This window comes from Pteropus alecto, unplaced genomic scaffold (assembly GCF_000325575.1).
Source record: "Pteropus alecto unplaced genomic scaffold, ASM32557v1 scaffold35, whole genome shotgun sequence".
NCBI classification, from domain to species: Eukaryota; Metazoa; Chordata; class Mammalia; order Chiroptera; family Pteropodidae; genus Pteropus; species Pteropus alecto.
In genome coordinates this window covers 3,174,285-3,199,624 of record NW_006437828.1, presented here as the reverse complement: position 1 = coordinate 3,199,624, position 25,340 = coordinate 3,174,285, and the positions used below count along the sequence as shown (strand labels likewise).

At 30.7% G+C, this 25,340-nt stretch overlaps 1 protein-coding gene across 3 annotated transcripts in view; it reads left to right on the top strand.

Moving 5' to 3' along the window:
- PCDH17 (protocadherin 17) overlaps window positions 1-25,340 on the top strand; it is a 92,226-nt gene that overhangs the window by 41,846 nt on the left and 25,040 nt on the right. The window contains exon 5 of one of the 3 annotated variants that reach the window (XM_006914940.3): window positions 24,624-24,646. In XM_006914940.3, the coding sequence (XP_006915002.1) occupies window positions 24,624-24,646 (23 nt within the window). Of the gene's footprint in view, window positions 1-5,076; window positions 5,100-7,868; window positions 8,112-24,623; window positions 24,647-25,340 lie in introns of those variants that run through there. The other 2 variants (XM_015591826.2, XM_025048997.1) reach the window with 2 other exon arrangements.

Here is a 25,340-nt window from a genome sequence, read left to right as displayed (position 1 = left end):
TCTTGTAGGTAAAACAACAAACGGATTAAGTAACCTCTATAGTCTTCTAGTTGGTAAAAGTAGTATTAGTTCCAGGTTTATAATTTTCTGGTTTATAACTCTTTCTATTCTTCCACATCATTCCTATAACACAAAATTGAGATCTCAGTGTCTCCAAGCAGGTGCTTCAGATTTGTCATCAAATTTCATTTTTTTAGTCTGAAGATGTCAGCAGCAATGCTTGGGAACTTGATTCTTGATTCTTTCATATTCTTTGAATAAATAATATATTCACATGTTTTATATATATTGAACAAAAGCTTTAAAGATCAGTAAAATGTATCATTTCAAGTGTATACATTGACATTACTGTGTTATTTGTCACCGAGTATATATATATATATATATATATATATACATAATTGTAGGGCCCAATACCTACAATTCTAACTGTGGGTCTCTAATAATTTCTTAGTGCATTAAGGGGTAGTGATTCGAGGAGAGATTTTCATTCATTCATTTATTTAATCAATTTTTTTTTTCTTTCAATAAACAACTGTGCCGAGGATAAAAACATGAGCTAAGGTATAGCTTGGGTCCTCAAGGAGCTCAGACTGTATTAAGAGAATATGACATGTAAACTATGAAGTAGGTGCAGTGACACTATGCCCCAAATATTAATAGGGTCATGAAAATGAACACCCAGCCCAGATTTGAGAATCATAGGAAATTCCTGGAAAAGGAGAGCTAATCCTTTAGAAAATGTTTAACTCACTTGTCAGAGCGAAGTTAGAGAAGGGAGGATAACAGGGCACTCTCAGAAACAGAGATGCGCAAAGTGCTGTATGGCGAGTTGCTGTTAGGTGTAGTTGAATAATGATATGTCAGACTAGGATTGGCGAGTCTGAGACTGGGGAGGGTACGAAAAGCCATGTGATGGGTTGACTGGGGAGGAGCCATTGGAGTTTTAGGAAGTAATAGTTCAAAGTTTCATTTTAAAGAAATTATTTTTATGGCAAAGGCCTGGGGAGAGAAGGATACAATTAGGAAGCTGAGGAAATAGCCCAAGGCAAAACAAAATGAAGCCCAGATTAGTAAAAAGGTAATAGGAATGGAATAAGGTGAAAGATTAAAACCTCCTTTTATTATATGCCAATACTTTTATGATTATAATAAATTGCTTAGTATTCATTTAAAATTAATTTTGGAATAAGGATTTCTAAAGAAAATAATCATTTGATACTCAAATTAATGGGCTATTGCTTGAATTGTTTAATGCCTTTAAGTTTTTATGTAGTACATATATATCACATATATTAAATTAACCCATACATGTTTGAAACTTTTTACATTTTCTCTAAATGGCCAATATTTATTCGAATACTGGAATTGACTTACTGAAAAAACTTTACCACTCAAAAATACTAGGAAAAATAAAAACAAAAATAAAATTTCAGTTAATCAAATCTTTGAGAGACCTTTCAGAACACAGTGAAGTAGTTTAAAATGATACGATAGTGAATCTTAGAGTTATGACTTGGTGAGCTTACTTCAGTTTACTAAAGTGGTGAAGGCAAGGTGAGATCACCAAGGGGAAAACTATTGGGAAGAAAAAAGAAGTGTTTAGGTGAGTATCAGAAGAGGCAACTAGAAATTACAGTTTGGAAGTTAAAGAAATCAAGAAGTATAAACTTGGAAGCTGTTGAGGTGGAGTCATACTTAAATCAAAGTGAATTAATGAGAAGTATTATTGGAAAAAAAAAGAACCCAGGAGACTGGAATCCAGGATTATTGGGAGAATAGAGTCCAGGACAGGCTCCTACAGGATACGATATCCAGAAGTTGGGAAAGAGAAGAGTTCAATAATCACTCAACTTGCCAAGAAATATATATTCAATATGTTTTATGAAGATCCAAAATCTGAAGACTCTTGATGAGTTATTTGAAGCCTAGAGTTTTAGATTTCACTTCCAGCCAAATATAATTGATAGCCAAATTAAATGAATACATTAAGTAAGGCTGGATAATGCTGGTTTTATTAAAAACAAAATGATACTGAGCTGGTTTTATTTTAGGATTCACAAACTAGTTCTGAGGACTGTCTCAAAATATGTGGTCTGGTATAAATGTATAACTTCCAAAGCTCACTATTTTGAAGAAAAGGATATTTCACTTGGAATCATTTGTTTTCAATTTTTACTGTAATTCAGTAGTTTTTTGTATAGTACCTATCAGGCACATGACACTATCTTAGGTGCTATGTTGAATATTTATTCAACAAATATTTGTTGGGTTTCTAGTATGTGCTGGTGCTTCTCCAACTGTCAAGGATTGAGTAGTAAGCAAAACAAATATTCCTGCTCATATGGAGCTTACACTCAAATGAGGATGAAGTTCCTACCTGAACCCTCTTGAAACTCAGAAGGCCATTTTCACAGAACTCATAGGCTAGTGATGGAAATAAAATATATATGAAACATATGATAAAATGTAGAAAATAATGTGGCGGTGTTTAGGTGTAAATGAAAAGGCCTGAAAATTTCAAGAGGGAGAGAATACTGACAATTATTCAACGAAGGCTTTATAAAAGATGAAAAGTGAGCTCAGACTTAAGGAATGAACAGTTTTTACTTTGCTAGAACAATTACAACAAATACATAAACATAATCATGGAATATGCAAAATATAAATAATATTTGGGGAATAATGAATAGGTCAATGTGTCCAGAGGGGAGTGGATAAAAGGAAGAGGTGCCAATGAAAACACAAAAGAGATGTTCAGTAAGGAATGGAGAAAGTAGGAAACCATAGTGTCACAATAATCAAAGGCAGACCGGAAGATATATACACATTCTTTAGAGAAGTCCAAGAAAATGAGTCCCAAGGAACCACTATGCTATTGAATAACTGACAAGCCACTCTTGATTTCTATGAGAGGCGTTATGATAAAGTAATGAAAAAAAAAAGAGATTTCAAAAGTGTGTGCCATGAAAGTATGGTCAAGCCTTGGACATAGCAATTTCTATTACTTCTGGAAGTTAGCAAAAATGGAATAAGAGGAAGAAAAGGAAAAAAAGGGTTAGCTAAGGAAGATGGTATCACGGGTGGAAAATATTTTAATTATTATGTAAGGGAACTGAGTATAATATACTTAGGCAAATGATCCAATTAGAAAGGTTGAATAAAAGATAGTCATTGGAGCATGCTAGCTTTAAAGTAAACTCTTTTTCTGAGACTAAGCCTGAGGCCAGCAGAAAGAAAGAAATTTTAAGAAATAAACAACAATGTGGAGGTAAAGGGAAAATAATTATAAAGAACTCTAAGAAGTGGCTGCAATCTTCTCTATAAAGTACAAGGCAAAGTTGAAATTCAAAAAAATTTCAGACCTGGCAGTTACTTTGTTACTTATTTGATGGCCAAAATGGACTTGAACTGACATTGGGCTGTTTATATTATTAATTTCTTCCATTTAACATGAATATTCAGACTTGTCACTAAAAAATTGTCAATGTATTTGTCAATACTGCCACAAATCTCATTATTTCACATAATACAAATGACTCAGATTTGTGAAAAGCAAGTTGTGCTCAGGAAATTACCAAGGTGGTTTACTGCGAGGTGCTCATCTGTCAAAAACAGATACACCCATTATTTAGTATTTATAATTGTTAAAACACAAGAAATCAAAATTTGTAATATATCAAAGCAAACATATTAGCATGCTCGAATTTATTCCTCCTGTACTTTTCAATTTCATAGCTTGCATGAATTTTTGAAAGCTGATGTGATGTGTAGGCCTATAATTCTTAGAACTAGGAGTTTTCTAGAGTTAAGAATATTTGAGATTTTAGAAAAGTGATATAATGTATATTTCGTATATTAGATAATACCCCTTCTGGGATTTGTGGCAGTATTGACAAATACATTGACAATTTTTTAGTGACAAGTCTGAATATTCATGTTAAATGGAAGAAATTAATAATATAAATAGCCCAATGTCAGTTCAAGTCCATTTTGGCCATCAAATAAGTAACAAAGTAACTGCCAGGTCTGAAATTTTTTTGAATTTCAAAATTATGGACAAGGAATCCGTAGGCTTGTACTTAATTTATATGTTAGGATTTTTGCTTTTTAAAATTCTTGATAGGTTACACTGATGATATATAACTCAAAGAGTGAAGTAATGAAAACAATATTATCTACCACCAGAAGAAGTGATTTTATCAGTTTCCTATTAAATCATAATAGAAATGTTTAATTAGGGTCTTGCTTCAGACCAAACATAGAAAAAATGGCCTACTATCCCTGTAATAGTTTTAATAGGATAAACATTTACTTTGGCAAGCCAAAAAATAATCTGGGAACATTTAAATGTTTAATCAGTTCATAAGATCATTTTGAGTAGTTCTTTTAGGATTTGCAGACTGATAACAAATATGCCCCTGCCTCTAATACAGAGTATATTTTTAAAACAAAATACATATTTCATGAAAATTGATTTGTCTGCCTGGGATTTTATTTTGTTTGAGGTTTTGAAAATTTATGTTGAGAGATGAAATTGTTTTATTTATTTATTTTTGTCTTGAGTCGTTTCTTGACTAATCTTAATTACTGTGTTTATTACATAATATTCTTTAGACATCTGACTTTTTTCTCCTATAAGGTAACATTTTAAAAAATATTTAAGAATAGGATAGCAATAAAACTTTAGAAAATTTTAACACATTCAAAATGATTTTGTGATGTATACAAGTATTACTCAACACTGTATGAAAGCAATAAGCAATAGAGTGAATATAATCACTAAATGAATATATCTGATATATATTTTTTTTAACTCATGGTGTTATATTAGGACTTCTACTCAGGGGCTGATCTCATTGTCATTAATTAATTCATGAATAAATTAATTCGATAAGTATTATTTCAACATTCATATATATGATGCTCTGCCTACAAGGTGTTTAGTCACTGAAGATGTCACTTCTCTATCCATGTAGCTGTAATTCCATTAATTAAATACTATGATACATGTATGAGTAAAATTAATTCTGTTAGAGAAATGAATAGGGCATTAATTCAATGTTCTTTTAATAGGGTCTTGAAAGTAGAGTAGGACTACAGGATATAATGTGAACTGAGTACTTGAAGCTGGGATAATAACATGAGCAAAGATTTAGAGGTGTGGCAAGTCAGACCAAATATAATCCAACAATGGCAAGTAAGTAGAAATATTTTTATTGGAATATCAGGTGTAGATTTACAATGAAGATAATTCTATTGGACCAAATGAATGGGTTAAGGTCGGATTATGAAAGACCTTGAATGCCATACTAAGGAGTTTGAATATGATTCTATAGGCAATTAAAAACTTTATTTTGATTGGAGTCACCTGATCAGATTTTTGTTTTACAATGATCAATTAATAATAGACCAGAGGAGACCAATGACCAAACCGATTATTCACCAAGTTTCAAAAAGGCAGGGGTGTGTTTAATATTTTCTAATTTTTGTCTATCATAATATCATTTAATTTAATTGCCATGCCCAAGAGTTTTTACTGAAATCATTCTGAATATAAAACACAACTCAAAAGAAAGATTACTCAATTCAAAGTACCATCCATTTATATTTGCCGATAAGGATCAAAGTTGATTTTTGTCTTTCATTTTTATTTTACAGCCTAGCTGTCAACCCTACCTTAAGTATAAACCTTAATTAAACCATTAAAAGATTAAAATACATGACAACTTTAGGAACTTATTCTATCAGATAACAAAAGATCAGCTAGAAGTAATGAAGAATTAAATAAAAAAACATTTATTGAACATCTACTATAAATCAATCACTGCACCAAGTACTTTTAAATAAATTTGTCTTCGTGACAAGCGGAAAAGATGACTGTTATTTCCCTTAATAGATGAAAAACCAGATCAGAGAATAGAAGTAACTTGCCCGCGGTTGATGCCCTTAGTGGTGTAGCAGTTGTCTGTCTGATGCCATGTCTGTGCTTTTCCACTCTAGTCCCTTGTGCTATTTACCCCGTTCAATAATAATGTGCAACAGAAAGTTCACAAAGCAGTTATACTAGTATTTCTAAGTTGAAAATAAGGTATTTTACTTCTGAAAGTAGAGTTGAATCTGATTCTCTAAATGTATAGAGGTATGAAGAGTTTTTCAGTACCGCATAAAGTCATCTGATTAATTGCCATTATTTATTATTATTATTATTATTATTATTCGTTATTATTATTATTATTTTGACTTGCTCTGCCCTAGTATCTAGTACTATTGTTTTTTGCTCTTTATATGGACTTTATATGCATTTTACTGAGGATAACATTGCTATGGTTCTGCTGCCTCTTCAATGAAATACAGAGATTTTTAAAAACTAGGCTACATAAAATTCTAGAGGTTTGGAAACACATCTACGAGATTTTTTTTTTTATGAGATATAACTTTGAATTTCCATGTTTTGATTACCAAATTTATTTTCTGCTTTATACTCACACATCTATGTATAAAAATGTTTGTGAGTTCATGTGCGTATGTATATTTTTCTTCCAAATTTGAATGACAAAACCTCTTATTTTTTAAATTACTGTTAGCCTATATTCATCAGGAAATCATTAACTTCTCAAATGTATTTGTGCCCAGAAATTATACCATCTCTAGTAAGACTTGTCCTTAAAATTACAAAATGTATAAACAATGTATAATAATACATTTTCACATAGATTTATTAACACAAGAATATTCAAAACCCATTATCAACCTAATTATTTTTGTGTTCACATGACACTATTTTATTAATCATCGTTTACAAATTTTTGAATGTTGAAAAGAATGAAACAAGCAGCTTTTTAAAAAGGCAGGTTTTCTTTTTAAGCCATAGGGCGAGTTCTTTTTTTTAGTTTATATGTAATAATTTTTTTAATAGAGGTTATGTATTTTACCTAATTAGTTTTTTAAACTATAGTGTTATGAATATAAATATGTAAATTCATTTCAGTATATTTATAACTTACATATTATCACTGTATTTGAATACTGGATACATTTGTAAATACCATCAATGTTTGAATGATATATTATTTTCATCAGATGTAACCAATTTTTCTCTGATATGAGTTCCCTACCCAAATTCACTTCAATAATATGGCATAGTCATTAATTCTATCTGGGGGGAATTACGTGCTTCATGAATTACTTTCAAAAGAAGTCAGATTTTTATTTTTCTTTAATTCAAAGTCAAATGAAATTCAAATTGAATCAATAGTATGTTGCCATATAAATCCTTATTAAAATCTTCAAAGATGTGAATAGATATATCGGGTAGTAATTAGTATGGTATCTATAATTTGCTTCTAATTTATGTGAGGGAGGCTAAAAGTAGTTTGTTCTCTTAGCATTATAAGTATCCCTTTATAATTATGTTTATGCTCTTAATGTGCAACATCTATTAAAAATATTGGACAAGGTAAAAAAAATCTTAGTAATAATTATACTGATGTGTAAAGCATCGTTGATGTTTAAACGTGGTATATATTCTTTTCTATCTTCTTAAATATAATTTGCTTTAAATGATTCAACATTTATTTGTGCTGGACACTGTATAAGGCCCTAAGGAATGAAATTATTCAGAAAACAAAACTAAGTCCTTATCTCTTCTAGTTTACCCCAGTCGATGTTTGTGTTGTTTAAAGGGCTTGGAACAACATCTAATTTGATGTTTTAAAAATTGAATTATGACTGACATATAACATTATATTAGTTTCAAGTATGCAAGATAGTGATCCAATATTTCTATATATTGCAAAATGATCACGAGTCTAGTTATCATCCATTACTATGTAAAGTTACAAAAATTTTATTTGACTTTTTGTTAGTGAAGACTACCAGTCTGGAAAACACACCCGGATCTACCATGTGAAGATCAATGATTATATGAGAGTCAACTTTAAAAATTGGTGAGGTAAAATTGATCTTTGCTGTAGCTGTGGAAGTTGTAGGATGGAATTTTTATCTCCTTCATATAGGTAAAAATATTGAGAAGTGATATCCTACATGGAACCCTTGAACAGAGAAAGGACTTAAGTAAAAAAACTAGAGAAATCTGAATAAAACATGGACTTCAGTTAATACATCTATATTGTTTTATTAATTGTGACAAATGTACTAGATGAATGTAAGATATTAAAAATAGAGCCCATTGGCTATAAGATACATGGAACTCTTTGTAATATCTTCTAATTTTTCTGTAGATCAAAACTATTTTAAATTTTTAAAGTTTATTTTAAAAGTTGAAAAAAAATTGAGGAGACCAACTTGTACAGAATCTTAGATGTAAGCTAAGAGTTTGAGCATTTTTAATGATCAGTAGGAAGCCATTGAAAATGTGTGGGCAGGAGCATAACACAACTAATGCAGCCATTTAGGGAAACTTTTTCTATGACTGCACATACAAATTACAGAAAGGAAAAGTTGACATCAAGGAGACCAATCTGACTCAGTAAACTTCCATATAAAATGATAAAGACCAGAATTCCTCTGGTGGTCAGTGTGAATGGAGGATAAAGATTTGACACAGTACAAATAACTAACAATATTTGGCAACTTATTGTATATGAAGCTTATTGGAGGAAAGAAGTCTGGGTGATTTAGAAAAGAGGTTTATATAGTAAACTGAATATAGAATAGGAGAGTAACATATAATGTTAGAAACTACAGTTGCTTGTTGGTGGTGCTAAATTAGGGTAAAAGGAGATATATTTGAGTTTCCAAGGCTAAATGAAAATTTAATCATTTCTACCAGGAATGTCCTATAGTTAATCTGAAACCTCTTCAGCAGTGAATAAGGAATGTTTGGAATTTTCAAGCCTAGAATGTCATTGTAGTCTTTTTCACGATCCTTTTGTGATGATGGTCCTGTTTTTATTTGAAATGTTAACATTTTCTTCTAAGTGCATGTTAAGCCATACCCTCTTAATAAATAATCTAAAAATTAAGAATAAAATAGGAAAATTTCCAGCTGCCAGACTACCAGTTAATCAGTAATATCTATTATATATTCAGAATATTAATTAAAGGTGGTAATAAAAGTCTAAAATGGCATATTGTTACGATCTCAAATTCATTTGACTTGATAGTTAACTTCTATTTTGTTCTCATTTACATTTCTACTTTTGATTATTAAAAGTAATTTTACATCCCGTAGTTTACAAGTGGAAAATAAATTACTTCTGAAACTTTTAAAGAAGGGTAAATAGCTGGAATTATCAAATTTGAAAGTGACCCACGAAACACCAGTGATGACTTGAGAGAGAGCTGAAACTTATTCCCACTGTGTGGAACGGCCCCCTTGATGTCCACGGAGGTTTCGAGAATGTTTCGTAGGCGATTTGAATAGTTCAATTAGAAATAACTATTAGATTAAAAACAATCATGATTGGATTTAAATTTGCATTTTTATAGACTTGACTTGCTCTTTGGGGTCATTTTTATTAAACAAAGCAACTCTTCATTAAAAAATTCTAAAATCGCATCAAAAAAATAGTCATGAAGCAGTTCACTGGGTTGGGGAAGGGGGCTCACATTCGTTGTTGATCCGTACAGTGCTTTTCATTTAGATTTAGTAAAGTATAGATAAAGGATGTATACATTTGACCACCAATTTGACCACGAAGACCTGAAAAGAATAATGGAATTTCTGTGGATGGTTACCACAGGCTCTCCTGTGATGAACAATTCTCTCATACCCCACTGTCATTGTTGTCTGAGGTTGCAGCTTTGGAGGGAGTTTCCTCATGGGAACAAAATCCTGGATCATGTTAGATTATTTTCTCCCATCAGGTGCAAATATTTTCAGGATGGTTGGGATCCTGCGAGAGTATTTGGTTGGGATAAACTCTGTAAGGAGAGACTGTTCATATAGTTGCACCATGGTGCAACAAGGTACAGACATGTTTGGAAATTTTCCCTCTGCTGAAAAAGCTTAATCCAATCATCGCTCTACTGCCTCTTCATTTTCTCTGAAATCTTGAGAGGTCATGGGCTTTTCTCGTTGGATAGTTTGATAGCGCTTTCACAAATTCTTCGGAAAAAGTTGTTTTATATAGCAAGTATAATAAAATTTCCATTTCTATATTAATCAACACATACTCATGTAATTTTTATTTATTTATTTATTTTGGTTAGACAAAAGCAAATTTCGTGACTATTATACATAAACTGATCTTTCTCTTTAACTAAGGGTTTTTTTGTTTTTGTTTTTCACAAATACCTACTGACATTTAAGTTGCATGAGTATTGACAGACATGCTAGGTGTTATGAAATTGCCTTAATAGATCATTATATACATAGAAGACTTGAAACTTTCCACATCATTGTAACAAATGTTAGACCAGGAATTAGTAGACTTGGTTCTAGTATTGGCTCAGTAGTAATACCAGTTGAATATCTGCCTTTGACTGTGACCGTAACATGCTGAGTTTTAAATGCTTTACACATCAATGAAAACTAGGTGATCTCTAATATGACTTATCATCTTAACATGCTGTTTATATACAGATAAATGGAAACTGAAAAAAGTTTTTCATTGCAAGACTGATTTTGTAACCTCTACTCAATTTCAACCAATTGTTTTTTTCAGAATAGAAATATGATTAATTCTACATAGGTAATATCAATAAATAAGAATTCATCAGAGAAGGAATTCATTTGTGCTATTTCAAATTTTCCACAATCCTGCTGTTGCTGATGATAAGGACGATGATGATACATTAATATTTAAAAATATTTCTGATCAATAAGTTTCATTCATTTAACATTTTGGTATTAGGTACTTACAATAATTCAGATACATTGCATAAAAGATAGACAGGAGTCCTCATGAAGAATATGGTATTTTAGTCAACAAGTGAAGGTAAGGATGGCCATGAAGGTAGTGAGGAAGTTCAGCCAGGTGCTCTCTGGGGAAGAGGGTTCCAAGCAGAGAGAACGATCAGTGCAATCTCTGTTGTCTGGCATATTGAATTAAAAGCACAAAGTTAGCCTGGCTGGAGCAGAGGGGAGTATGAGAGAGAAGGAGGTGTCAGATAGGGTGAAGGTGAGATAGATGGATAGTATAAGACCATATAGTCATAGAAAATGGAAAAGGAACAATTTGTGGTTGAATATTTTGCTGAAGATGCTAGTAATCTGTTTATTGAAAGGATCATTTAAATAGATTTCTCTTACCGTACAATACCAAACTCTGTGGAAATTATAGATTATAATCAAACTTGCCTAGAGAGAACTTTATAAACACATTTGCCTGTTTCCTCAGTAGTCTTTGAAGGTATCTGTGTGTGTGTGTGTGTGTATAGTTCATATATATCTCTCTATATATCCCACAATTGGATTCATCTCAAATATATAATCTGTGCATTTCCCTTAACACTTAGCATTTTATCTTGAGCAAATTCTTGATCTCTAAATTTCTTCAAAAGCATTAATCATATTTAACTCAATATTCAAACTCAGTATCAAGCAACTCTTTTTGAAGCTTGCTTCTATTTTGAGAAAATTACATATAATACACATATATACATATTTTATCATCGCTTTTAGAAACAATGAACTATTCTGATTACTCTTACAGATAATGTGCTGTTAAAGGTATCATTTATAATAATCTCTTAATCTCTTGTTATTTTTTTAAGAAGAGATCCTGGGAGGAAAATTATTGTTTCAAAGAATATGACTTTTTTAAGGTTCTAGATAAAAACTAAAACCCCATAGGAATTTAAAATAAAATAAAATTAACAAGCTAGAAAGTAGTCAAAATTTTTACATGCAAAGCCAGACCAATATTCATAAAGAAAATATTCTTAAGAAGAAAATATAACTAGTTTTTCATACTTTATGTTTAATTAGGTTTCAGAAATCATTTGTATCAAAATATTTTAATTTTTAGAGCAGCATCCTAACCATATTCATATTGAGTTTTCATTATATTGTTGGCACATTTGGGCAAAACTGTTTTTACAAATTAGTTTTAGGAATTACTATAATACCAATTTAATGTAATAAAGAGTTTAAGGGATTATGTTTAAAAGATCTTTATCAAATTAGAATGTAAAGAGATCATTTAATGGAGTAAGGGAGTTCAGTTTTATATACATCAGTTTAGAAAACCTAAAATTATTACCATAATATTCACGAAAGAATATAGCTTGTTTTATCAAATTATGCAACTAAAACTGAATGGAAAAGGTAAAAATGAACAAAATCATGAATTTTTAGTAGGTGAAATAGTATATTTAGTATGTAACTATGATCAGAGAATATGTTTTTTGAATAAAACTGAAAATTCTCGTGAGTAGAGAAAAATGATTCAATACATGAGCCATAATACAAATACTTCATAGTATCATTCATGTGTGGTGATGTACGATGTGTAAATTGTTTAGTCTTTACCTCGTGCCAGGTACAATTTTCAAAATAACCTAACCACAGCATGATCGCTAATTATATTATTCTAACTAGCTATATTGTATGCCTTCATTTGACAGTTTATCTATGTAACCTTTGAAAAGGGTATCTCTTGTGATTTTTAAATGCAGCATCAACATTTTGGCAGAATCATTTTGCAAGCATTTAAAATACATGCATTTGAGTTAAAAATTATGTCTTCTGAAAAATCTCTGCAATATACTTTTTCATCTGCTTTTGCTCATTGGAAATATAATAGATTAATAATTCCTTGATGAGTATTTACCAATTCATTAGTCAAAAGTGTTTCCCAAAGTTGATATGAAGAAATTATGGACAAACATTTACTTATTTTCACCAAAATTCTATTAAATGAAAAGATATATATTTTTGTCCATTTGAAATGAATTTTATCCATTCATTAATTCATAACCATATTAATAGCACTTAATGATAGAATTTAGTGGGATGACCATATAATTTATTATTCAATGATTCATTTTTAAGGGTGAAAACACTTTTAATACTTTTTCTGAGACAGATTTTTCAGGGCAAATCTAAACCTTTGGTCAGCCTAATATAGAGAGATTTTTTAAATAACGGAATAAACAGTGATTGTGCAGGAAAACCAGAATATAAATACAATGGAGAGATGAAAAATAAGAAGTAAATTAGTATTGTTTTTTTTTTGGCTCCTCTGTGATGATTTTTTAATGTTTAAGCTTTTAATATTTGCATTTCAATTTTAAAAATGCAAGCTATTCTTTTTACTCATAGATGTAGTATGTGTATGCATAAATTAAAAGTTTAATGGTTTTACAAATAGCTTTGCACAACTCCCTTGTGTATTTAGAAGTGGAAATGGGTTGTTTGAGAAAGAACACATGAGAAAGAAACTTATTCAAAATTTAATTCATAGATAAAAAAGCCTATCTAGAATGATTTTAATTGTTGACAAAGTGCAAGTATACTGTCCTTACATATTTTGCCTTTACATAAATCAATAAATCTATTAATATTATATAAACTAATAAAGGTAATTTATTTTTGAATTAAAGGCAAATCTATATTTGAATGCATATCAGACTGTCTTTCTATTTTGAATGCATACTAGAGCTTATTAAATTTTAATACGCATAAACCAATTTAAGGTGACTTATGGTTTAATAAATGCCAGTGAGAAGAGGAAGTTAAAATGCTTATAAAATTCAGGAAGATAATTTCAACTTGATAATGTTTCATGATGCAGACTGATAAAATTTTCTCCTATCATTTTTTCATCCTCTATTTTCTGGAATCCAGACATTGATATTTAGCATTATTATGCTTTGGGTAACAGTTCTATGCTTATTAATAAATTGTCTGCAATTTTATGGATAAATAAATGAAAGATTCATTTCTCATCCATTCCCAGAAAGCATACTGGCAGTTTTCATTTTTATACATCGATTGAATCTTACTTTAAGCAGCTGCCTTCTTGGTTTTTGAACAGTTAATTATATCCGTATCAGTTTACTTCCAATTTTTATTTTTTTTAATATTGTAATATGTTTTGAGGTTAACTAGATTGATACTTAGCAATCTGATTTATGCTGAAATAAGGCAATGCTAGATGAATTAATATAATCTAAAACAGAAGGGAATACCACAAAGTAAATAGTATTTTAACACGTATTCTATATTATTAGTTTTCTTTCTTTTTTTAGTTTCCTTTTCATGCTGTTTATTTCAAAGGGAAGGAAAAAAGACTTATTTAATTTTTCCAGTTCAGCTTATAAAAGTAATTTTCAAAATCACTATTTTAATTAAAAAGAAACATATATAAACATATTCAGCAATAAACTCTATATGATACAATATTTGATTTTATATGTATTAGAATTTGTTTTATAATAAAAATGTTTAATGTTTAATGTCCATTTATAATAAAAATGTTTAATGAATTTGCTCAATTAAAAAAATTAAGGCATTAGAATTCTTTAGCTATCTAATAGCCAAAAAGAAATCTATGATGCAGCTTGGCCTGGAGGTTATAATTCCCGAATCCACAGACCAAGGGATGTGCCTGTTGTCAGTACTTCCACTTTAAGATAGTTCCACAATTTTCAAATACTGAAGAAGCTAGTGCTCTCAGGGTAGTGAAAGTGAACACTCGAATGCAGATCATTTTTTTCTATTTCAGTATGATAACTCACTATGAATTGAAGTGGTATTTCAAGTCAAAATTCAAAAGTCAAAACAAAAGAACCTGATACTTTTTTCGTATGTATACTAGGGATTTAGGGCACAAAACGATATCTCAAATAGTACTTGATTTTTCTGTATAGTTCTTTCATATTTTATTTTATTTTTTGTTTCAGTATATTATTAGAAGAATTGCAGGTAGATCAGAGTGGAAGCAGATCTTATGTGTTTTATTTGGCAATTGTGAATAAAATTGAATTACTTGAAATCATTTGAATCTTGTTTTTCATATATTGTGTAGAGAGACACAGTAATTCAATATTAATGGTTGCTTTATTTTTTAATATTAAACTGCGCAGAAATATCTCTTTTAAGAAGGATTAATTACATAAGGCTTTTTAAGTTATTTTTTTCACATTTTCTTATCTCATTGTCTTTTGAGGATGTTCATATCATCAGGAAAAATAATACACTTTTATAAATCCCGATTTAAGAAGAAAATCTAAAATCTATTTTTACTTACATATCCTATATTATTTTATAACAATTCAAACCATGTCTTCAGAGACCAATTAAAGTCAAAGTAATTTGTAAGAATACTTCCAATTTAGAAACTGTAGTTACATAAATTTTAGAGACCATATTGCAGCATTCAGTAAAGCATTTTTTCAAGGCAACCTACATAAAGAATAGCAAATCAGGGAGGTCTAGGTAATTGATGGCAACACATCTTGGATATTTCATAGCCAAGTTTTATGTTTTTTTCTGGATTAAGTCAGATGCAGTGTGAAAGTCCTACCTTGATGTGGCAAGAGTTGAATATTGATTTAGTTATTAAGATGTGAGAGCTAGCATTAGGTAAACCAGCTTGCATATGTGGCTTATGCTATGTTTTCTCAGTCAAAGGTGTTTGTTGCTAAATTGCCTGATAGAGAAGGGTTATCTCTGCAGTGGTTTGAGGAACACTGTGTAACAGCTACATCATAATAGCTACCTTATCTATAACATTATGTCAGCAATGCCTTTCATACTTACTATCTGGAGCAATTGCTAAAATCCAATAAGAAATATGAAAAGATTCTGGTGAGACTAAAGGCCTATCCTTGCGTTTGGTCTTCTTACATGCAGGGATTTTCCTGTGAAAATTGCGTGTACAGTATTAGGTAAAATGTATGACGCATTAGCTAATTCAGGAGTTAGAAGTTTTAACCTTCAAAATGAAGTTTGTGAATTAATTTATTATTGAATAAACACACAATACTAGTTTCAGTCTCTAAGGGAAACTATATAAAGGTAAATTTTATCTTTTTTTTTTTTTTTTACACTTTCCTGAAGTGAAATCTCTTCTCTTGAGATCAGCATTAATTATTTTTTAAAATTTAACTTTCATTTTGTTTTGTTTTTCTGAAAGCTGAAAAACAGTTACACTATATGGTGGTATAATTGTTCCATTTTAATAGAGTCTATTTTTTCCCCAGTCCTCAGAGAGAGCCTATGTAGGCCATTGCCAGATGTATCATTCTAGAGTATATTAATCAAGGTTCCGAATCAGGATGGCAACTCCTGTGTGTCCGCAGAGCTGGGTCAGGATGTTTCTATAATTCCCTGATGAGGAGTAGAAAGATATTGGCCTTTTGTGCTATATAGACTTTAGTGTTTTCTATTTTATTAACCACTTGATTGCTACTCACTATACCTGCTAAGTAGGACACGCTTTTGTTCAGTGAGTAAAAGTCTCATTGTCCAATTGAATATAATATTAAGGAAAGTTTTACACTGCCTGCAAGAAATGAAATTGACTTTTTTTTTTCTTTTCAAATAAACTAAAATCAGGTGTATGGAGAAGAAGGGAAAATTATCTTTTCTCTATCGTAAAATATCTGGTTTAAAACAATGGCTCCAAGTATGTTGATAATTTACATCTCAAAAAAATAAGTAAATCTCAAAAAGGAGGGACATAGTCCTGTTTAGTTTGCTTGTAAATAATCATCTTTTGTTTAGCAATTATAGCTTAACTCCTTGTTTTTGAGATGCTACCAGAAACAGGGCTTTCATATAAAAACATACAAGATAAAATAAAAACAAATTAAGAAGGAAGGAAGGAAGGAAGGAAGGAAGGAAGGAAGGAAGGAAGGAGGAAATAGGAAAGGAGGGGAAGGAAAGGAAAAGGTAATTTATAAAAGTAAATTATGTCTTCAGGGGAAATTGTATTTACTCAGTTATTTCAATGAAAATTGCCCCTTTTTTAAGTCATAGTTTGCTGATCATCTTTTCCCCCCATAACCTAAGCTTTCCTGAAGTAAAGTTAATTTTGGATAGGAAAATTGGGCCAAATTTAAGGATCATGGACCAAAGTGTTGAATACTTATCTGCAATTTACCACATCTCTACTTTGTACCCAGCTCTTTATATATATCATTACTGTCCTCACATATTAAAAAAAAAAATCTTTGTAATTTAGATATTCCAATATTACTGAAAAATAAATTATGAGTTAGCAATTATACTTGCACTTCAAGTCTGCTTAAGGTAACTTGTTTCGTGTAGAAGTAGACAATGAAGCAGAAACCCGGGTTCTGATTTATTTTTGCCACTTGTCCCTGTAACTCTGAATTTTAGGATCCTCTTGAAACTCAAAACTGATAACAATTTTCACGTAAGTCCCATTTTCTTTAGGGATGAAGTTCAAGTGTATTAATATATATGAACTAAGTGTGTATAATAATATCACATAGGTGATATTATTATAACAGTGGTTCTGAACAAGAAATAGGAATAGATGGTTGATGTTTATATTTATATTTAATTATTACTTTGATTTTCAAAACCAGTAAGTTTTAACTTTCAACAGACGGCATTTTATAAAAATACGATCTTGATTCTAAAATACAAAAATAAAACTTCAGATGATATAAAATTATTTAAACCTTCAGTTTTAGACAAATTTTTTTTTATTTTATAAATCTTCAAAAAAGCTGATTTATAATTTTATATTACTAATCGTATTTAGACCTAACATTTTAAGAAAGAAAATCACATTAAATGAATAGAGAAACCTATTAAAATAGACTATCAGTAGAAAATGTCAGTGTTACTTCACATAGATTATTTTAACAAAGGAAAAAACAGATGTATACTTTTTCATTAACAAAAAAATGAAGAAAATAATTTGACTTTTAAAAAATGTTTTAGAATTAATTCTTTGCACTCTATCTTAAACTACATCCAGCAAAATATATTACATATTTCAAAGCATTAATAGTGAGATTAAAAACATTTACACTGGATAGAAGAAGTTAATGATTCTTTCTTTTTAAGCAAGATATAAGATCTTACACCTTTTGAATATTAACAATAGATATTAGAAAAGAATTATAAAATGGAATTCACAATGAGGAAAAAAAATCATTTTTTCTTTTAAATGGCAGTAAAACTGCTGAAATTTTTATCTATGTTAGTAGAAGAAAGGAGTCAAATATAAAGGTTGGCAGTACTTTCATCTACATAAATTCCTCCCACATCTACTGTTGATTGACACTCTCAACAAACTGATAATTGCCCGCTTGATTTGTTTTAAATAATTCTTAAATTTTTGGAATTTTTGAAGTAGACTTGAAGAAATCATTAGGAAATACTTGCATCAAGTGAAAAATCATGTATCGTTTTTTTTGGTTTGTCTTATCCTTTATTTATTTATTTATTTATTATTAAAACTTTACTTTTTCAGAGACATCACTTGCTTTTTTATGGTAGGGGTCTATCTTTTATAGAGACTGTCCTCTATTCATTTTCACATCTGGTTAAATTTTCAAATGCCCCTCTCTCCATTGAGGTGCATATGCTTGTTTTCATTAAGTGAAAACCTCATGAATTCGGCTGGTTTTTTACTCTTTTTCGTCCTTTGTGTCAATACAAAATAGTTCTTATTTATTCATAAAGTAAAATGGTTTTTATGCATATTAGCCATGTTATAGACCAGCAATTTAGCACATTTCTGCATAATGACTTTCTTTATTCCTGAAGATATTAGTATTTTTAAGCCATCCTTTTAGTTTATGTTAATATGTGTCACATCTACTATATACAACTAATAGGAAAAAAAAAAAAAGAATATAGAGATTTTGCTAAATAAGCAAAATAGGGAAAATGATGTGAAGAAAGCAACTGTCTCTTATACCCAAAATGAATTTCTTCATTACCATGTTATCATCTATTTAGGTTATATTATGCCACATTTTTACCTGTTACCAAATCACACTGCTTGGATAACAATGACTGTCTTTATATACTCTGTATAAAGAGTCAAAAGTCAAACATTCTAAAATGTTGGGTGTGTGTTTTTTTAAGACTAGAGAATACTATTAATGATATAAAATGATATAAAGAGTCTGTATGTTTAGCATCCTCATCCTACAGCTCAAAACAAGTGATTTTTTTAAGGCTACAAAGAAACTTGGAAAGGAAGACAGAAACAAAACAGAACCAAACTCCAAGTATGATGTACTTTACATTAAATAAATTTAAATTATATTTATTATGTGAAATCAAATAGATCATAATTCTACTTTGGGTTTGTATTGTCCTTTCTAATATATTAAAATAAACCTTAGTATCCCAGATACTCTTGAGTGTCTTCGATGGTTAATGAAGTCATAGCAATGAAGTGTCTGAATTAGTGATTGTGAACACCCATAACCTTGATAAAGCTGTAAAATGTATATTTGGCTGTAACAATGTACAAAGAAATTTCATCAAGTAAGATTTCTACTTAGACCCGATGTATTTTGCAGTATCGCAGACCTATAAAATGTTCCGAATTGATTAAATCGATTATATTTCTATATATAAATATAGAAAGAATATAGAGAGGGATACATGTGGAATGAGGAAAGGGTTTTCATTTGCAATAAAATTTGCAGATTTATTAGATTAACTTTTGCCGGGATCTTTTAGTGTCCTAGATAATTACAAGTCATGGTAAATCTGAATGGTTCCGGCTTGTATGATTATAACGTGTGCATTCTCCTGTAGGCATTGATGTGTCAAAAGAGGTTTTAGAAAGTCTATATTTATATAAAGGTTTTAGAAAGTCTATATATATATATATAAAGATCCTTCATTTATATGATTATTTTAAGTACCACTACAGGGAGATATTCAGGAGAAGAGCCTTCTCTTGTTGACCCGATAGAGAAATTGAGGCTGCAGAGCATATAGATGCATAGAGTCATAGTTCTGAAGTAAAATTATGGTTCAAATATTGGTTGTTAGTAGTTTATAAAGATTGTACTGCTTTCTTAAAGTTTTCCTGAGAAACGGAAGCTGATAACAAAACTCAGGCAACTATTCCTGCTCATGTGACAGAAAATGCCAAATAGCAGCATGTTGTGTTTTTCACTATTTCAATTTTGAGCATTATCTGGTAAAATGGAGTTACCTGTTTTACAGAAAACACTGAATATGTGACCCCTCTAAAAATATTCTAACATACTGTCTCTTATTCTGAAGCTGATCAGCTGTCATTCAGGTCGTAGAAATATAATAATCGGAGACGTTGCCTTGTAGAATGCATGTGAATACAGCCAAAGCCAACTTTCAGAGCTAAGAGAACTCAAATGAGGTGTCGCCTTCATGCTATGTAGCATGTATTTATGAGAAAACTACATAAATAAAGTGATCTTTGGCCTCTTGTGGAAAATCGGAATAAAATACTAGCTAACCATTTTACATCAAAAAATTGAAAGGAAAAAAATCAGAAAAGCATTGGCAGTTATTTTTGCCCCCACTCTTATGCAGTTCTATGTGCACAGAGCTCCGTTTTGACAACTGTTTAGCTCAAGGCACAGATTTGAAGTATCAGAGATAATGGCAGATTTATTAGATTAACTTTTGCCGGGATCTTTTAGTGTCCTAGATAATTACAAGTCATGGTAAATCTGAATGGTTCCGGCTTGTATGATTATAACGTGTGCATTCTCCTGTAGGCATTGATGTGTCAAAAGAGGTTTTAGAAAGTCTATATTTAGTTATGTTTCATTGGTTTCTGTTTTTAAAGTGTATGTGTATGTGAGGAATAATTTATATTTCTGTTTTATTCTTTCCCAAATTAAAAAAAGGTGAAAATTCCTTTCTATTAATTTCTTGAATTTTTAAGAAACTATTTTCTCAGCTATCTACCTAATTTTAATTATTGATCTGTCATTCTTTGATTACTCGTGCGCACCACCAGAATCCCTTCATTAAATTTGCACATTATATTTCTCTCAACAGTTTTGTTTGATTAATTCACACTGTCTCTTTTCATACTTGTATTTTCATTTTGGATCTAATGCCCTTTTATTCTTTTTTTTTTTTTCTGTCTTATTCTTTACTAGCTGCTTTGTCTATTAGATTTTTACAAAGCATGTTTTTATTATGAATTTTTATAACTCTTAATTTGGTTTAAAGGCTTTTGATTAGCTTAATATTTTATATAGAATTCCTTTACATTCTTCTATAGTGCCTGTTTATTTATAGTGCCTGTTTTACACAAAAGCAGTAAAGATTTTTTTACTGCGTTTTCTGTGTACATAGTTGAAACATCTTTGTACAATTCTTTTTCAATTTTGAGAGATAAAAATTTATACTATTTTCTAAAAAATATGTTATAAAGATTATTGGTCCCAAATGAAATTTTTATTTGTTTTATTTTTTAACACACTTTCAGAACAAATCAAAGGGTGCTAAACTTGGTCTTTCTTTACTTTTGGCATAGATTATCACATGTCATGGTTTACTCATAAAAATCTCTGTCTACATTTGTTTCCAGGCATAATTGTTAATAGCTGCCCCTATAACTTTCAGAAATACCCTTGTTTGGACAATACATTCTGTGATCATCCTATTATGGGTGACTTCAACAAAACAACATGAGGAGAGAAGTATACAGATACATGTAGTGTGAGAAAAGAACTGTGTCTGCATTGGGAGAATAATTTTTGTTTTACCACTATTCCGAAGCTCAATTTTCTTACCTAGAAAATAAAGACATTTTATTGCATGATCTTTAAACTTTCTTTCATCCCTAAAATATAAATTATGACATATAATTATATCTCCTTTGAGGTTCGAACTACACAAAGATTGTTTATGTGTATAAATAATAATTGCAAGGAAAGAAGCTCAGGTGAATATACTTGATTTAAGAGATGAACTGAATATATGCTTTCCTGAATATCTAATTGAATATTTGCTTTCTTTTGTGTGGTGTTATGTAGATATTGTCCAAATATCTTTAGAAAAATATAAAATAGATTTATTAGCGTAACTACCATGCTGTATGTGAACAGTCAGTCAATCAAACACTTGGAAACCTGAACTAAACTCTAAGAAAAGTTCAGGCCCAGCAATCATGAAAATAAGATTCTTTCCACATTGTTCAGTTAAGAGTTAAATAAGGTATACTTTTTTGTGTCACCATTTCTTTGAATGTCAATAGACTATATGTAAAAAATGAATAGAAGACAAAACTAAAAATAAACCTTTTTGTTATTCTCTTTCAGTATTAAGATCTGGTGAAAAAAAGTTGTTAAAAATCGAATTTAGTTTCTCAAAAAGTCAAAGAAAGACAAAAGCTAGTATCATTTTTTGTAGTTTATCAAAGTACCTGCTCACAGTATTACTTTCTCTCTTCCATCTCCCCAGTTTTTGTTCCATAAGTTATGGCGAAGAACCAGTATGGCAGACATGGGGAATATGCTCTAACCTCTGATCTCTTTCTGATTTGCATGTGGCCCAGGTCACATGCCTGTACCTTCTTAATATTTCTCAGGTGTTTCTACTAAAGAATTCCTGAAGGCAGAGGATACTAAAGCATACTTTTGAAACACTCTCAAGTTTGCTTTCTCTTTCATAATAATATTTGTTTTAACAAAAAAGTAACGATTTAAATTATTTTTCAATTATTTCACATTCAGAGAAGTGTGTCTTGTTTATTTTTGGTTTTATGTATTTTGAACACACTTTCTTGTTAGAGAAGCATAGAGATAGATCATCAATGACTCTGGAATTCTGATTCCATTCATTACAAAAATGAGAGAAAGAATAGTATATTTATTACCTTTTAACCTAAACTGTAAATTAATACCACCCCCAAAAGATTATGTGTTACTCATTATACACTTAAATTCAGGGAAATGTTACATTGAGCATATTAAAAATAAGAGCAACAACAATAACTGTGTGTTTTGCTCAATGATCCTAAAACAGAGTCCCAAAATGAATGGCTTTCACTTGCAAGAGGCTCCTCATTTAAGCCGAGTTTGTGTCCACATTGTGTTGTACTTCCTCGACCTCCCATTTCCGCCCTTGCATTATAAACTAACGGTAGCATTCACTGAGTGGTGCTCATTTAATCCCCACAACAGCTCTATGAGGATATTCTCATTTTACAAAGAAGTGAATGAATGAATATAGAAGTTAAGTAATTTGACCCACGGAACATGTAGTGAGGCTTGAGATCCAGCTGTGTGGTTTGTCAAATTCAGTCTCTGCCCTTCCCCAATATTCTAACTGCCTAACATCATTGATATTTGTAAGAATCCAGCTTTAGAGACTGAAATTTTCAACACCCCAAATAGAGCAGATAACTAAAGTCAAAGAATGGTATAGCTGGTCTCTCGTCGCCTCTATTGTGCTCTCCGGGTACTAAAAGGGCTGGACAGTATAATATGCAGCTGTATGTCATAAGATAGGCAGTGTCTGACATAAATGACCCACATACACAGAAGAACACTCTCCCTTCCTCATTGTCTTTGACACATTCTGAACACCTGCTGCTGACTGTGCCCTCAAAAAGTGGGGAAGGGAAATGGCTATTAGAAGCAGGCACACCAAGGGATGCTGGCAGGCTCCCATGTGACACTGGCCTTTCTGTGTCTTTGCAAAAGTCTTTTTGTAAGTGTGTGTGCAGGTGCGCAGGCACATTTGTGTGTTCTGCCTTAATTGTGTTTTTATAGCACCAGTTTACTTTTATCAAAATTTCATAAATGAGACAGCTCACTAGTTCTGTAAACGTTCTCATTTTTGTAAAGTCATGGATTCTTTGGCCAAGAAGTCCATTAAAAAGTTCATAAACGGTCCTTATTTTTCTCTAAGTTTATAGAAAATTATGGGTTTATTAAGTCACATGACTTTGGATATAATTTAATCATCTCGCTTTCATGACTCTATGCATGACATACATCAGATATGAACAACTTGGCATAAATGGAAGTTTTCTTGAGAGAAGACAAGTCTTTAGGTAACCTGGGAGCATAATGTACTTATGGGGGTTTGTAAATAAACCAAAATAATATTTTCCAATTGGGAAAATAAAGGAAGTCTAATAAATTGAGGGATGGGAGAAAGAGTTGTATAAGGGAAGGAGAGCAAAGGAGATTGGAGTAAAATAAACTCTTATTTCATATGTCTTCATAGGGTCGCTTCCGAGTATGGAAAGAAGGGATCTAACTTGGTTCCTCCTCCACTTCCACTGTTTTATTGTTCTCTGTTGGTAGGACTTCAAATTAAATCCAGAGTTAATATTCGTAGTATGATAGTCAGCTACCTTGTGAATATAGCAGGTTTTTATAAATTAAACTAAGAATCTATTTACTATGACTTTTATGTAATAAAATACATTTTGAATTCCCAAAGTAAATGAATGAACTTTTAGAAATAACTCATTTGTAATTGTAGAATATATATAAGCTTGGTATTTTTGATTGCATAGACCACTACTGATGTTTGCTTTCTGTCATAAAAAGAATATTGGGTTATCTTTTTCTTTTTACTCTTACTGTTGTTGAGTTAAGGAAATTCAAAGAAAATTTTTCAGATAAGATTTATTTCTGACTTAGTTGGATGTTTTAATATTCTTTGATACCTGTCCTCTCATTTCCAGACTAAAATGAATGAGAATTCAGTTATATACGTTTGTAATCTTCAAAATTTAATCACAACCCAGCCTGTACCTGTCAGTGTGCCATTTTGTTTTGACATCAAAGTAATATAGATTAAATGATTTCCCTCTTCTCTGTAGCCATCGTCAAGGATAATGATGATTACATGGCTTATTATGTTTCCATGACTTTTTGGTAAGCATTACAGATTACAAAATCTGCTCATTAAAGCAGTCTAGTAGTCAGCAGAAATTTTGTATAAAACCCAAAGTATATTGAATATTTTTTTCTCTTTGATTATAGTTCTGATAATATAAATCAGGTTTTAGGATCTCACTTTGCATTATTTTTCTGGGTCAGCATAATGATTGAGAACTACATATCAAGAAAAAATTAATCGAATAGCTATTCCTTATTGTAAAGCCTGGCTCAGTGACTCAAATCCCTATCAAGAACCCACTGAAACCTAGGATGTACACATGGTACTTAGAAGGCATTATTTGAAACAAAGTGACAGGTGTAATTTGCTAGGCTACAATAAAGCATGCATTGATTTTTCATTTAAAGAAACTGAAGTAACATGGCAGAAAGATTTTACTGTGACCAATATAACAAAACAATAAGAGATATTTTCTTACATTTGTATAAGATACTAATCTTTACACTGTTAGAGTCAATGATTTTGAGAGATGTTATACAACTTGGATGGATTGATTCTTAGGCTTTCCACTTGCAAAGGACACATGAATAATCAATAACGTATATATGTATATATGTATATA